The following is a 14,529-nucleotide window of genomic DNA, read 5'->3' as shown; positions in this document are numbered from 1 at the left end:
TAGTATTCATAATATTTTCATTCTTTGACAGATGGAAAACGCCGTTTCCGAACGTTCTAAATTCGAATTGACGTCAGAAATTAAAAAACCCACCCCTCCCATTCGATAAATACTATATCTAGAGCACCTACCTAGCGTCCATGCTTACATAGTCTATATATTTCACATTAAATACTAAACCTATTCACAATTACTAGAATACAATTACATTTATTTTACACAAAAGACTAAAAAATATGGCGTCGCTACGTAAACTAATAATTGGCTTCAACAATATCAAAATCGGCTTAGTCACGTCCGGTTTCATTTATCGAGAGTATTTTATCATTCGATACAAAAGAAAAATGTCTGTTATGAAATGTATACATACGTCCAGTTAGTAAAAAAACTATCCGTTTCACTTATACGATACATAAGTTTGAAAATCGCAATTATGTAATTCAATAACGATTAATTATTAATATAGAAATCGGTTATTAGTTGTTAAGCAAAAGTAACCCCTAAGGGCGCATTAAAATATAAGGGAGACGAAGGTAATATAATCGCCAACGCGTTACCAACAATGAGATCCGAGCGGTTATGCCCCTTGTGTATGTAACCGAACATACTCCCTCAGGGTTACACCCCCAAACAGAAATGGAGGAGAATTCGTATCAGATAACTAATAAATTGCATTATAACAAGTGCTAATGTAATTGACGCGTAAGTTATTACCGTTTCAGTTTGTATTGTAGATAAAAAAAAAGTATTATCTCTAGCACAGACTATAAAGACATGCAAAGAAAAAAAAATACATAGAAACTATTGCATTTGTTAAGAGTCCCGCGTATTAAATTTATTTGTAAACATTTACAAAATAAGTTTTATAAACGTGCTAAGTTTCTATCGCCGGTTTAACGGATCAGGTCAGTATCGTTTCAGAACCGGTAAGTTTTTACTTTGACTAACAATAAATGCTTCTACGTGGAATAAATGAATTTGATTTCATCATTCTAAATCCAAAATTACCATGTCTCTTGTCTATATTGATATTCTACCATTTTTACGTATTTATATTCATTCAAACTAGCAAATAGATTAATACAAATTACGAAATATTCATTCAAATTAAATTAAAAAAAAACAATTGTTATTTTTTCATTGTTCATATTTTAGGCAAAGGATGAAAACCGTTAATTATGAAAATTAAAAAAAAAATTAAAGATTAAATGCGTTTTTAATCTGGCTAATTAAAAGATATACGGTCGAATGAAAAAAATCATAAATCTAATTAAATAGTCACTTAAAAACTCATTTTAACGGTGGAAAGCATTTCTTTTCTTTCATTCAATATTTGACCCCCTTCTTACTAATGGCTTCCTAATTTTCTTTTGCACAAAATAACGACCAAAAAGTTTGCTAACATTTTTACCCCCTCAAGGGAGTATAAAAGAGTTAGCAAATTATAATCCCATCAAAATTAATACATCATTAATTTCGAATAATATATAATTAAATTATCAAATCACATATGTGTTAGGGGTTATTTTCAAATTATACAAATATATATTTTTTACTAAATAATGGCACATTACAATTTAAGATATAGTATAGTACATTCCAATGATAGGATAACTAGGAGTTTACTTAACAAATTGACATAACATTGAGATTTTAATATGATATAGTACGACACGACTTAGATGTATCATCGGCAAAATTCGTAAAACCGATCACATCCGAATTAAGTACGCTATCCCAAATTATCAATATTTATTTCTTACATGAATATGATGACACAAACGTAATAACTTGTAATATCATATGAACTAATATATTCGTCAATTTGACGCGTCGATTTACATGCAATTGCTTTCTCGGGTTGAACTGACACGGGAATCTATAGCGACGAATAGCGTCGAATAGCGCGATAGGCAGCTGTTTCTATTGGTTGTGTGAATCGCCAGTAATTGGTTTTACGAATTAGAAATTAGAAATAGCCGATGCTACATCTAATATGTGTCGTACTATACTTTCATACATGTAACCCAGACTTCTGTTTATTATTATCCCAAAAAAAAACACCAATTATAACAATTAGCGTTGAATGAATATGAACCCTATTTATACAGGTGTGACGTCACCAAAACGACTGACAGCGTTTTTAGCGGAAATAAAAATAGTAATAAATTTTCGGGCAAGAAAAGGTGTTTATTTTGACAAGATATATTTCTTTGCGGCTATTAATTAGGATAAATAAAATTTTGAAGTACTATTTTAAACACCGTAGAATACCTTATCTGTGGTTTGAGAAAAAGTAACGTTCAGAGTATCTGATGAACTTTAACATTAATTTAGAATTAATTAATTCTTAATTATTAATTCAAATTAAGATATATTAACAAATCTGTTTGTAGTTTATAATCCCGCTTCGCATGTCCGCAATACTGATACTAAATATACTACAGAATTTGTTTATTTACGACATCACATTAGAAACTTCTAAAATCATCAGCGTTTTTACTATATTGTCCATGTATTATATACAAAAATCTTCCTCTCGAATCACTTTGTATTAAAAAGAAACCACATCAATATCCGTTGCGTTATTTCAAAGATCTAAGCTATACATCTATACATAGGGACAGACAGCGGTAAGTGACTTTGTTTTATACTATGTAATAGTTTCTTTTGCAATGAGTTCTCCTACCATTGAAATGTACTATAGAAAAAATAACATTTACAAAACTTACCGACGTACAAAAATGAAGTATCAAACATAGTAATCCCTACACGAATACAAAAAAAATAATTACTATAACATATTGTATCAACAAAAAAAAAAACAGTATTAATTCTTATAAAATTAATAATTTTTATTTTAAATGTATAATAAATTAAAACGTTGTTCGTTAACGCGGTCCATCGTTTCTCGACGGTCCACGGTTGGTCCATGACATATACCATGGACCGAATCTGGTCCAATACATGGTGTTTACATCCGATGACGTTACTAATAATAATTATAATACAATGTATAGTATTGTTCATAACATTTAATACGTACGTAAATTCCTATAATTATTTGGCAGTGGCGGACGCTTCAGAACTTTGTCCTGGAAAGAAATAAAAAAAAAATTAAATTACTTTTTTTTTATTAATATTGGACAACATCACATACATAACTCTGATCCCAATGTAAGTTTACTTGGTGTTAGGGCTTTGTGCTAGCCCGTCTGGGTAGGTACCACCCACTCATCAGTTATTCTACCGCCAAACAACAGTACTCAGTATTGTTGTGTTCCGGTTTGAAGGGTGAGTGAGCCAGTGTAACTACAGGCACAAGGGACATAGGTTGGTGGCGCATTGACGATGTAAGGAATAGTTAATATTTCTCACAGCTTCATTGTCTATGGGTGATGGTGACCACTTACCATCAGGTGGCCTATACGCTCGTCCGACAACATATACCATAAAAAAAGTAGCTAACGCACTTGTGTTAAGGAAAATCAGAAGTAACGACGGTACAAACACCCAGACCAGAGACAACATAGAAAACTAATGATAATCTACATCGATTCGGCCGGGAATCGAACCCTGACCTCGGAGTGGTGTAACCATGAAAACCGGTGTACACACTACTCGACTACGGACATCAAAATTTATTTTGTCTGGCCTTGCGAGTTCCCAACAGTTATATATTTATACACATGTATATTAGTATTATAAATGTGAATGTAACTATGTCTGTCTGTTGCTGTTTCACAACTAAATAGCTGATCCGAATTTGATGAAATTTTTATTCAACCTTAAACTCCAAGGACATAGGCTCTACGTATTTTTACGATATTGTCCTTCAACTAGCGCGTGATTCAAACATAAGTGACACACGAATAGTAACGTGCGCTTAGATTTGAACATAGGACCCTTTTAATGCCCAAAGATTATCAACGACAACAACAATAACAGCCTGTAAATATCCCACAAATGGGCTAAGGCCTGCTATATCTTTAAAGAGAAGGTTATAGAGCTAATGCGGGTTAGTCGAATACACATTTGGCAAAATTTCGATGAAATTGGACACATGTAGGTTTCCTCACAATGTTTTCCTTCACACACCCAACACCCAAGCACATGAATATTCAGCGGTGCCTGCCTTTTTTTTCTCGCTCGAAAAACGCTATTACGCACTTCCCCCCGTGATGGAAAGTGGGGGGGCGGGTGTGACTCCCCGGAGCCCTGGACGCCGAGTGCGCCCAAGCACACCGGGTTTACCCACTAAAAAACCAGCGGTACCCTCTGCGTCTTTCGGTCGCCGCCACGGGATCGCTTACGCATGCTACCGTGACGCCCTGACGGTTAGCGGTGCCTGTCTGGTTTTGGATGGTTCGAACAACATGTATGCGTTTATATAGGTTATCATGTTCCTAGTGACAGTTGAGTGGGGGGGGAGGTGTGGTCGAACAACACGCATGCATTTATGGAGATTGTCATGTTCGCCAGTTGAGCCGAGCTTTGGTAGTATACATTAATTGAAATAATTGTATTTAATTAACATGACGTTGTATTTTTTAAATGTTAAAAAAGAGTAACTACTGAGTTTCTTGCCGGTTCTTCTCGGTAGAATCTACTTTCCGAACCGGTGGTAGCTTCACTTAATTGTAAAATGACGATTCAAAAGTGCTTATAAGCCTACTTGAATAAAGTTTATTTTGATTTTGAGTGACTGTTGAGTGGTGGGGGGGGGGGTCGCGCACCGTTACAGGAACAGCACGGGGCGGTCGTTGGCGCGGTCGGAGCCGCTGGAGTGCGAGTGCGAGCGCCGCGCGCCGCCGCCGCCGCCCTCGGCCGCCGCGCTGGCGCCCGACCCGCTCGACGCTGACTTCGCCTCGCTCGCCGCTGGAACGCAAGCGGACAGCTCATTAACATATAATAACATATCGTATTTTTACTTTACTTGGTGGTAGGGCTTTACGCAAGCCCGTCTGGGTAGGTACCACCCACTCATCAGTTATTCTACCGCCAAACAACAGTACTCAGTATTGTTGTGTTCCGGTTTGATGTTGAGTGAGCCAGTGTAACTACAGGCACAAGGGACATAACATCTTAGTTCCCAAGGTTGGTGGCGCATTGACGATGTAAGGAATAGTGAATATTTCTTACAGCGTCATTGTCTATGGGTGATGGTGACCACTTACCATCAGGTGGCCTATTACGCTCGTCCGACAACCTATACCATAAAAAAAAAACCTGCTACGTGAAGGTGGTCTGCTGGTGTTTTTTTTTAAAGAAGTATAGTAACAGTGCCTCCAATCAAGATTTAGGCTTGTGGTAAGGGATTAGAATTTAACCTGTGACACTTTACATAAGTAAACCGTACATGTCGCTACTGACGCTCTGACCTGACGCTTGGTTAGCAAAAAAATATTGACTTGCAAATTACATTAATTTTATAATATCACTAAGCCGTGTACATCGCTGCTGACGCTTTGACATGACACTTAAAAGGATGGTTATCAAAAAAAATTTTTCTTATATTATATATTATGTAAATTACCGTAGAAGAGTTGAGACCAATTTTAAACTCAAGTAAGAGATTCTAAAGCTTACCGGTCGGTTCTTTTGCGGTAAGATGATCTGACCCGGCACTCGAACCCCCACTGCCCGACAGGACGCTCTCTTCGCGATTATACCTGTAACATAAATGATTAAATATATAATATGTATTTTATGATGGGCAAAGGGCCTGCCTGATGGTGAGTGGTAGCCACCCTGTGGTTTTGCTGTGTATGTTTCTTAGAGTACATTGGTACAATCGCTGCATTTTTGCTCAAGGGCTTGGCGTATCACTAAGTATAGGTCTTTCCATCAAGTAATGTCTTATCTCAGGATTAAATCTTTACTTAACTCTTTCGAAGTAGGGACGGTCAGACAGTATCTATATATCAATCAATCAACATAAACTTTATTATCAAGTAGTATTTTACAAGCACTTTTGAATCGTCATTTAACAATTAAGTGAAGCTACCACCGGTTCGGTAAGTAGATTCTACCGAGATGAACCGGCAAGAAAATCAGTAGTTACTCTTTTTCAACATTTAAAAAATACAGTCATATTAGTTAAATACAATGATATATGTATGTATAGTACGACACAACTTAGATGTCGCATCGGCAAAATTCGTAAAACTGATCACATCCGAATGGAGTACGCTGTCCCAAATTATCAATATTTATTTTTCATGCGAATATGATCTTTACACAAACGTAATAACTTGTAATGTCACATGACCTAATATATTCATCAATTTGACGCGTGGATTTACGTGCACTTGCTTTCTCTGACGCGGGAATCTATAGCGACGAATAGCGTCGAATGGCGCGATAGGGAGCTATTTCTATTGGTTGTGTATCGGCAGTAATCGGTTTTAATTTCATTCCATTGCATTTTTCGATGCTACATCTAATTTGTGTCCTACTATAATGTAATGTTATAAATATTGGACAACATCACATACATTACTCTGATCCCAATGTAAGTAGCTAAAGATTGTGCGATTATGTTGAATGTAAGAAGCTAAACGCCTAGTCTCGAGACAACAAAGAAAAACAATGAACTTTTTTCTACATCGGGAATCGAACACACACATGGGATGTACACACTACTCGACCACAGAGGTCGTCAATATAATGATATATCAGTATATTGTTAATTTTCAACTCACCCATATATGGTATGCTCACTGGTGACACAGGAGGAGTACTTGAAGGGAATCGGCTGATAGCCGTACGAGCCCGCGTACGGCATGTACCCGGGACCCATCATGCTGAGGAGATACAAACAAAATTACATCTCAACTCCACACACTGCGACTAATCTATACATCTATGTGTGTGTGAGTCGAGATGGCCCAGTGGTTAGAACGCGTGCATCTTAACCGATGATTGCGGGTTCAAACCCAGGCAAGCTGATTCACGTGCTTAATTTGTCTTTATAATTCATCTCGTGATCAGCGGTGAAGGAAAACATCGTGAGGAAACCTGCATGTGACAAATTTCATACGAAATTCTGCCACATGTGTATTCCACCAACCCGCATTGGAATATGTTCCAAACCTTCTCCTCAAAGGCCTTTAGCCCAGCAGTGGGAATTTACAGGCTGGTGTTGTTGTTGTTGTTGTTGTTGTTGTTGTTGTTGTGTGTGTGTGTGTGTGTGTGTATACGGACTTGGGGTTGGGCAGCGGCGCGAGCGTGTCGGAGGCGAGGCTGTCCTGGTCGGCGCTGCGCAGGCGCAGGGCGGCGAGGTCGGCGCACAGTTCTCCAGCTACATAGTAGCACTGCTCACTGAACGTTATCTTGTTCACCGTGTGACGGATGAAACCAGCCTGTGAGAACATACAATCATCATTACACAGTATATAAATAAAAATTTTAACAAAAAGAAAAACCGACTTCAAACAAAACAATATTTTAAAACAAATTAAAATGCACTAAAAAGTAATAAAAATAATTGCGTATTCAACATATTTTTTGGAGTCTTCCTGAGTAAAATGAAATGAAAAATATTAGACTACTTAAAAGTCGATTAACGATTATATCATGTAGTTATAGTTATTGGTATATTTGGAGCCGGTGTCTGGGTTGAAAACAAAGTCGCTCACCGCTGTCTGTCACTATATATACCTAACGGCAGAGGTGGTTGATTTGAGTGGTTGTTCTCACAATCAGACATTATGTGCGGGCGTTATAAAAGTGCTGTTAATAAAAGTTCCGTTATCACTCAAACGATTTACTTGTATACACTTTTTAAATCACAATGATAACGAGTCGTAAGACAGTTTCTAGACGAGTTGTCTGTACGGTGGCAAAGTGGTGGTGAGGTGGTGTGTCGCCGACTCGCACCGACCCAATCTAGACTCCGTCGAAGCGTTATGCAATGCTGACAACGCTTGCGATTCGTCAAATCACCATCCGTATTATTGACATCTCCGATATACCTTTAGAATTATGCAGCGGATTTTGATGCAATATGTGGAAGCAGTTGGTTGGTAGGGCTGGGTGCAAGCCCGTCTGTGTAGGTACCACCCACTGATCAGATATTCTACCGCTAAACAACAGTACTTAGCATTGTTGTGTGACTACAGGCACAAGGGACATGACTGGTTAATTCCCAAGATTGGTGGCACTAGGCGATGCAAGGAATGATTAATATTTCTTACAGCGCCATTGTCTATGGGCGGTGGTGACCACTTACCATCAGATGGCCCATATACTCGTCCGCCAAACTAGCACAACAAAAAATTGGGAGAAAACGCACTGATCTTTTGCTAAGTTTTTTTTTTTAACATCACATAGATTACTCTGATCCCAATGTGAGTAGCTAACACCTAAAGCACTTGTGTTATGGGAAATCAGAAGAAACGACTGCACCACAAACACCCAGACCCAATACTCGGCCGGGAATCGAACCCGGAACATGAAAACCGGTGTACATACCACTCGACCACGGAGGTCGTCAGTCAGGGTAGTTTTATCAATATTGGTTTAGTACATTTTCCAGTCAAGTCTTTTATAAACATAAATTTAATCAATGCATAAATATTTTACCATCCCCTTTATTCTGTCGACCCTCCAGTTTTAATACAACAAAATAATATAAAATAAATAAATAAATAAGAGACAACATCACATACATTACTCTGATCCCAATGTAAGTAGCTGAAGCACTTGTGTTATGAAAATCAGAAGTAACGACGGTACCACAAACACCCAGACCCGAGACAACATTGAAAACTAATGGTAATCTACATCGGCTCGGCCGGGAATCGAACCCGGGACCTCGGAGTGGCGTACCCATGAAAACCGGTGTACACGCCACTCGACCATGGAGGTCGTCAATATAAAGAAAGTAAATACAAGATCGAAACTGTTTTGCCGACCGTACCTTGAGCATGTGCGAGGCGTACTTGCGCGCGTCGCGCCTGTCCGCGATGCCGGCCACGTGCTGCAGGATCCAGTCGACGACGTCGGCGCCGATGAACGCGTTCGGTATGGTTATCTTCAGCCACATGCGGTCACGTATCTCCAGACCTGGAAAAAAACAAAATAATTACAACATTTGAGAAAATTCTGATATAATGCTATCTCTCTCGCGCATTAGTGGTCCAGTCCATTCCAAACATAAACAACACAATATATAAAGATTATTCTTTATTCCTATTTCGATTGGAACAGACTATACATGTTGCGATCAGTACGGTTGGAACAAAAAGTTATCATTACAAGTTTTTTTTTTAATTTAATTCAAATAGTTCTTGTTTTTTAAATATCTCGTAGTTTCATAAGAAAATCTAATACTTGGAACATTTCACGACAAGCACTAAGATATTTATTTCTCAGTCATACTTTGTTTCATCTTGGTGTTGGAAAACATTATTTGTAAATCTGCTGTAACACATCCTGCCACAGGAATCAGGTATGATTTTTTTCCTTAACATTAGGCGAAGTTTCCCTATCATCCCTAATATGGCTTTAGTGGAGATCCGTTTTACTTTACAATGAGCTATGTTTGTATATGTTTTGGAACCAGTATTCGGTCTACTGTAACAAATTAAATTAAAAAACTAAAAATTGTTTCTTCAAGAAATAAAAGGCTTTTGTATTAGGTCTTACCAGAATCAGGCCTTAGCATCGCCCTCACGACTAACGCCATATCCATTCCGACAGACAACTGTGGTTCCGAAGGCAGGGAGCCTGCGTCGGAGGCCCGCTCGGGGATTGAGGCAGCGGGGAGGGTGGATAGAGGGGGAGGGGGATATGCCTCTCGTAGCGCTTGCGTGTGCGCCACCCAGGCACCTAAAAACAACAAACATTATAGAAGTAGGGCAGAGATGGGTCAGTGTTCAAGATCAGGCATGCACAGCTGAATATTCATGTGCTTAATTGGTGTTTATAATTTATCTCGTGCTCCGCGGTGAAAGAAACCTTCATTAAGAAACCTGCAAGTGTATAGTTTAAACGAAATTCTGCCACAAGTGAATCCACGATCCAAGCCACATCGGAGCAGAGTGGAGGAATATGCTCCAGACCTTCTCCTCAAGGTCAGAGGCCTTAACCCAACAGTGGGAAATTAACAGGCTGTTAATGTGATGTATTATTGAATTTCTTCAATATAAAATACCTCCAATAAAATCAGACAAGCAAAATTCGTTTGGAAACTCACCAGGATCGATGGGTCTGACAGGTTCCGTCCGTGGTATGGTGAAGTAGCCCTTGGGATTGGGATCCCAGCACTTGGCAACGACCAGCTTGATGGGGCCCGGCTTCTGCACCACCTCACGGAGCACTCTCACCGCTTCATCGTTTGTCATGTCTTCGAAATTGACGTCATTCACCTGTAATATAAATATTTCCATTGATGAAAAACATTTCAAAGTAGCTGACTTCGTGAGTGTTTAAATTTAACAAATTTGTTGTAGTCAAGTTGCTTCTTATTACGTATGGTATCTACCAGTGAAAGCCACATCAAAATCGCTCTAGCCGTTCCAGAGATTAGCCTGCTTCATATGAAAATACATTAAATTCAATTCAGCAATTTGGTTGGAAAGCATAACAGACCAACTGACTGAGCTACTTTCGCGATTATAAAATTTCTGTAGATTGTATTAATAAGGCCTTAGATTCTATTTTATATGTGGGATAGTCCTTTGTATTATAGTATGAGTAGGTTGTACTTCAATTTGTAACATATAATATTTTTATGATCCATTTATATCTATCGAACTTTAGTAACATATTCATGATTTATTAGTTATTAGAAAAATATATGTATATCTCATATGATTTATATCTTCCCAGCAGCCATTCTTAACGAAGATTAGCAAAGTGCGTAAGAGATACTAGAGATACTTTAAATATGTCCTCAAGTACAGGTTTTTGTCACTATTTTTATGAGCAAATGGACTATCTGATGGAAAGTGTTTAATACCACCTACAGACAATGGTGCTGTAAGTAATATTAACCATTCATTACATCACCAATGCGCCACCAACCTTGGCAACTGAGATGTTATATCCCTTGTGCCTATAGATACAATAGCTCACTCATTTTTCAGACTGGAACACAATAACTACTGCTGCAAATTGGTGGTAGAATTTTTGATAGGTGGGTTATATTATACCGATACCGATACCTATTTAGATGGGCTTCGACAAAATACTACCACTAAGAATACAGGTGCATTATTTACATAAGAACTTAACACAAATAGAAAAAGGTCAAGCTCAGGACCAACAGGCTGACATGCTGTCCGAGGCACATAAGTTGACAATCCTATCTTTCAACAATTGATACAATGCAGTAGCTATATTAAATATGGCATCAAATACTTGTATCATACTATCTTCAATATTGCTTATACATAAGCTCAAATGTTTCTGTTCATTATTATTATATTAATTGCATTATATGTGTGTGTGTAAGGATAACTACATATATTAAGAAAACAATTAACATTTCAATTTAATAATTGTGTAATTGATGTTTATATGCATTAAATCTTTGCTAATTATCAAACATAGCATAGACATAAAACATTTACTCCCATCAATAATACTATTGATTTATATTATCACTTTAACAATGGACTGAAATCAAAACCTCCATATGCATAGCCTTTGCCCATAAGGCGCCCATACAATACCAAATGAATAAATCTACGAATAAATTATTAGATCTACCGATGATAGAATCTTTAAAAATATTGATATATTCTTTATTCAAGGCTCATAAAGGCACTTTTTTATTGTTACATTAGGTTAAATTACATGTAAAGCTACCACCAGTTCGACAAGTAGATTCTGTGTAGTGTAGAATCAAGTAGATCCTGAGAAGTACTAAAAAGTAGTTACTCTTTTTGGTAATATAATAGATTTATTAGTAATTGTATGTCTTAAAAATGATGTACTCTTGATCTTAACCAACCAAACATATAGGTGCAGACATACATAGCACACTAGAGAGTAAATAGGATAAACTGCAATATGTATGGTACAATTGAAAATAAGCATTGGGTTCTTGGAATGCAATTTGGAAGCTGACCGGTACATGTTTAGGATACATAAACTATTGTTGATTTGTTGTTTTTTTTTTATGTAGATTAATTTAGTCAGTAGTTATAATTAGTTAATATAGTTTCTATTATTGTTGTGTTTTCTTTTTTTTTAATTTTTTATTGTTTTTGTAATTATTTCGTGTTAATGCATTGGCATTGATCTAAATCCTCGGTAAGTACACTATTTAGATTATAGCAGATTTTAGTTGATACGAGTTACAATGAGTGTAAGATTACTTAATCAAGTTAAGTTGACTGAATGAAGATATCTCGCCTTTATATAATCTGAGTGTATCGTAGATAAGTTGAATAAAGGATTTTTTACATTACGTAAGCTAGTAAGCTAATGTAGATATAAATATGGACACCATAAGTAAGACTGACTTAATAGCATCCAAAATCTGACAGTTAGCATAGTTTATCTCTTTAAAATAAAGATACTCTATAAGTTATTTCGAAATTTCAATTTAAACAGAAGAAATGAGTAACTTCGTACAAATTTTACTGATAAGTTGGGACGGACTGTTCTAAATTAAGTTGTAATCAATATAATATATAATTGTGGATGTGAGTTCTCTCGTCTCTCTTGGTGACTGACTCTGTGATGACTTTTTGAAAGCAATAGTTTTATTTTTACGTCATATAGGTTGGCAGATTGGCATATGTACTACCTGGTATTAAGTGGTGTCTACTTAACAAAGATTTTGGTATTGTAAGAAATATTAAAAATATTTATGAACAATGCGCAACCAACTTATAGAACTAAGATGTTACATCCCCTGTGCCTATCACTCATACTTAAAACAGAACGGAACAATACTGAATATTGCTCTTAATATTATTTACAACTTCAATACTAAGATTTGAAATGAACATGGTTATTTTTATTACTAAAGTTATTAATTTCGGGATATTTACCATGTTTTTTATTTTTATTCGGTGGAGCTCGATATTTAGACATTATCTATGAATGACAATATCACGAGACTCATACAATAATACTCGATATTCATCTGAATCATACTTTTTAATTAACATAATTTTTATTCCTCTCATTATTTTATTTTGTCAATTTAATAAATTATTAAAATTACCTGCAAAATCATGTCTCCAGGTTCAATACGGCCGTCCAAAGCCACAGCACCACCTTTCATTATGCTCCCCACGTATATACCCCCATCACCACCTTTATTCGATTGCCCCACAATGGAAATCCCGAGAAAATTCACTGTGTCCATGTTCAGAGTCACCGTTATTATGTGCATTGACATTGTGGAGTCCGTTATCGAGGAGTACGAGGACGTCCTCGACATAACTTGGGGCCTCTTTCGTCTCCTTTGGGGTCTCTTTCTCGAACTGACTTGCAAATGCGACACACTACTGCACTCTGTAAGAGCCCTATCGACTGACGCGTTCGTATGCCTTCCCGTGGTGGTCGTAATCTCAGATTGACTGTCGAACAAGCTCGTGGAGTCCAGGTCTGAGCTGAGAACGGAAGCAGTCTCATATTCGAGACCATGGTTACCATACTTTGAATGACCATTTATCCGTAGACCTCTGTATTTGTATTTGTCACACGAAGCCCTGTGGCCCGGTCGGGAGCTTATCGTACTGTCCGTGTCCGTGCAGGTGTCCCTCGTGAGAGGCACCGTCGGTGCTCCGTGGATGTTTTGTTTCGTTTTACCAGCATTGCTGTCGGTACACTGTGATGCACCGTCTGATGGATTGGAACCCTCGGCCGACACTAGCCACGACACAACACGACCGTTAAAACACGGCAAATGAGCGTTATCATCGACTATTTCTTCTTTAACAACACCGAAGTCATCGTCCATTGATTTGAAAAAAAACTTGTAGTTCGGCCTATTCAATTGATTCTTAAAATCCAACAATGTCACTTTTTCAGGCGATATCGGTATTTTAACCAGATACGGCGTCTCCTCGTCATCTATATAATAAATAACTTTTGTCTCCTCCATTTTATAACATTTATTATTGAAAACTAACAACACCCTTACGATCTATAAATATCGGCCGCCATCACAAAAATGGCCACAAAATCACTCCGTTCGATGACTATATGCAGCGCCACCGTCACCTAGGTATATTAAATTGTCTAGCTTTTCCTGTCTGATGTTTACATCAATACGTGTGTATTTCAATTATTAGAACTATGAAAATTAAAAATATATTTTATATTAAAGAAACTTTTTCATGTTAAATATTATACAATCTATAATTCTTATCATCATATCACTGATAATGATAATTGATAAGAAGCCTTTGGGCTTTCAACTAAATGTCATTATTTTTAAAATAATAATTTTTAATATTTAATAATACATTAAGAAGTTTTAGTAATATTTATTAACCATCTTTTTATGCTATAATTATCCCAAATTGTGATGGAACAAAATGAATGATCGTAACCTAGTAA

The 14,529-nt window shown here is 37.1% G+C and overlaps 1 protein-coding gene across 1 annotated transcript; it reads right to left on the bottom strand.

The window, feature by feature from the left end:
- Nucleotides 1–2,619: 2,619 nt before the first annotated feature.
- LOC124541692 (segment polarity protein dishevelled homolog DVL-3) lies at nucleotides 2,620–14,319 on the bottom strand. Its single transcript, XM_047119620.1, has 9 exons — nucleotides 13,187–14,319; nucleotides 10,202–10,373; nucleotides 9,652–9,834; nucleotides 8,924–9,069; nucleotides 7,207–7,364; nucleotides 6,705–6,806; nucleotides 5,590–5,672; nucleotides 4,737–4,878; nucleotides 2,620–3,095 (listed from the first exon to the last, which is right to left on the bottom strand). Exons 1-8 carry the CDS (start codon nucleotides 14,069–14,071, stop codon nucleotides 4,739–4,741), a joined length of 1,869 nt encoding a protein of 622 aa, XP_046975576.1. The 5' UTR covers nucleotides 14,072–14,319; the 3' UTR covers nucleotides 2,620–3,095; nucleotides 4,737–4,738.
- Between the last annotated feature and the right edge of the window lie 210 nt (nucleotides 14,320–14,529).

The sequence above is a fragment of the Vanessa cardui genome, chromosome 28, assembly GCF_905220365.1.
Source record: "Vanessa cardui chromosome 28, ilVanCard2.1, whole genome shotgun sequence".
Classification (NCBI taxonomy): domain Eukaryota; kingdom Metazoa; phylum Arthropoda; class Insecta; order Lepidoptera; family Nymphalidae; genus Vanessa; species Vanessa cardui.
This window is presented reverse-complemented; position numbering and strand designations above follow the sequence as displayed.

Coding starts and splice junctions, on each gene's coding strand:
- LOC124541692 (XM_047119620.1), bottom strand. CDS start 14,071: ATGGAGGAGACAAAAGTTATTTATTATATAGATGACGAGGAGACGCCG. Junction 9,835..10,201: donor TGTCAGACCCATCGATCCTG/GTGAGTTTCCAA, acceptor TGTTGTTTTTAG/GTGCCTGGGTGGCGCACACG. Junction 6,807..7,206: donor GCGCCGCTGCCCAACCCCAA/GTCCGTATACAC, acceptor GTATCTCCTCAG/CATGATGGGTCCCGGGTACA.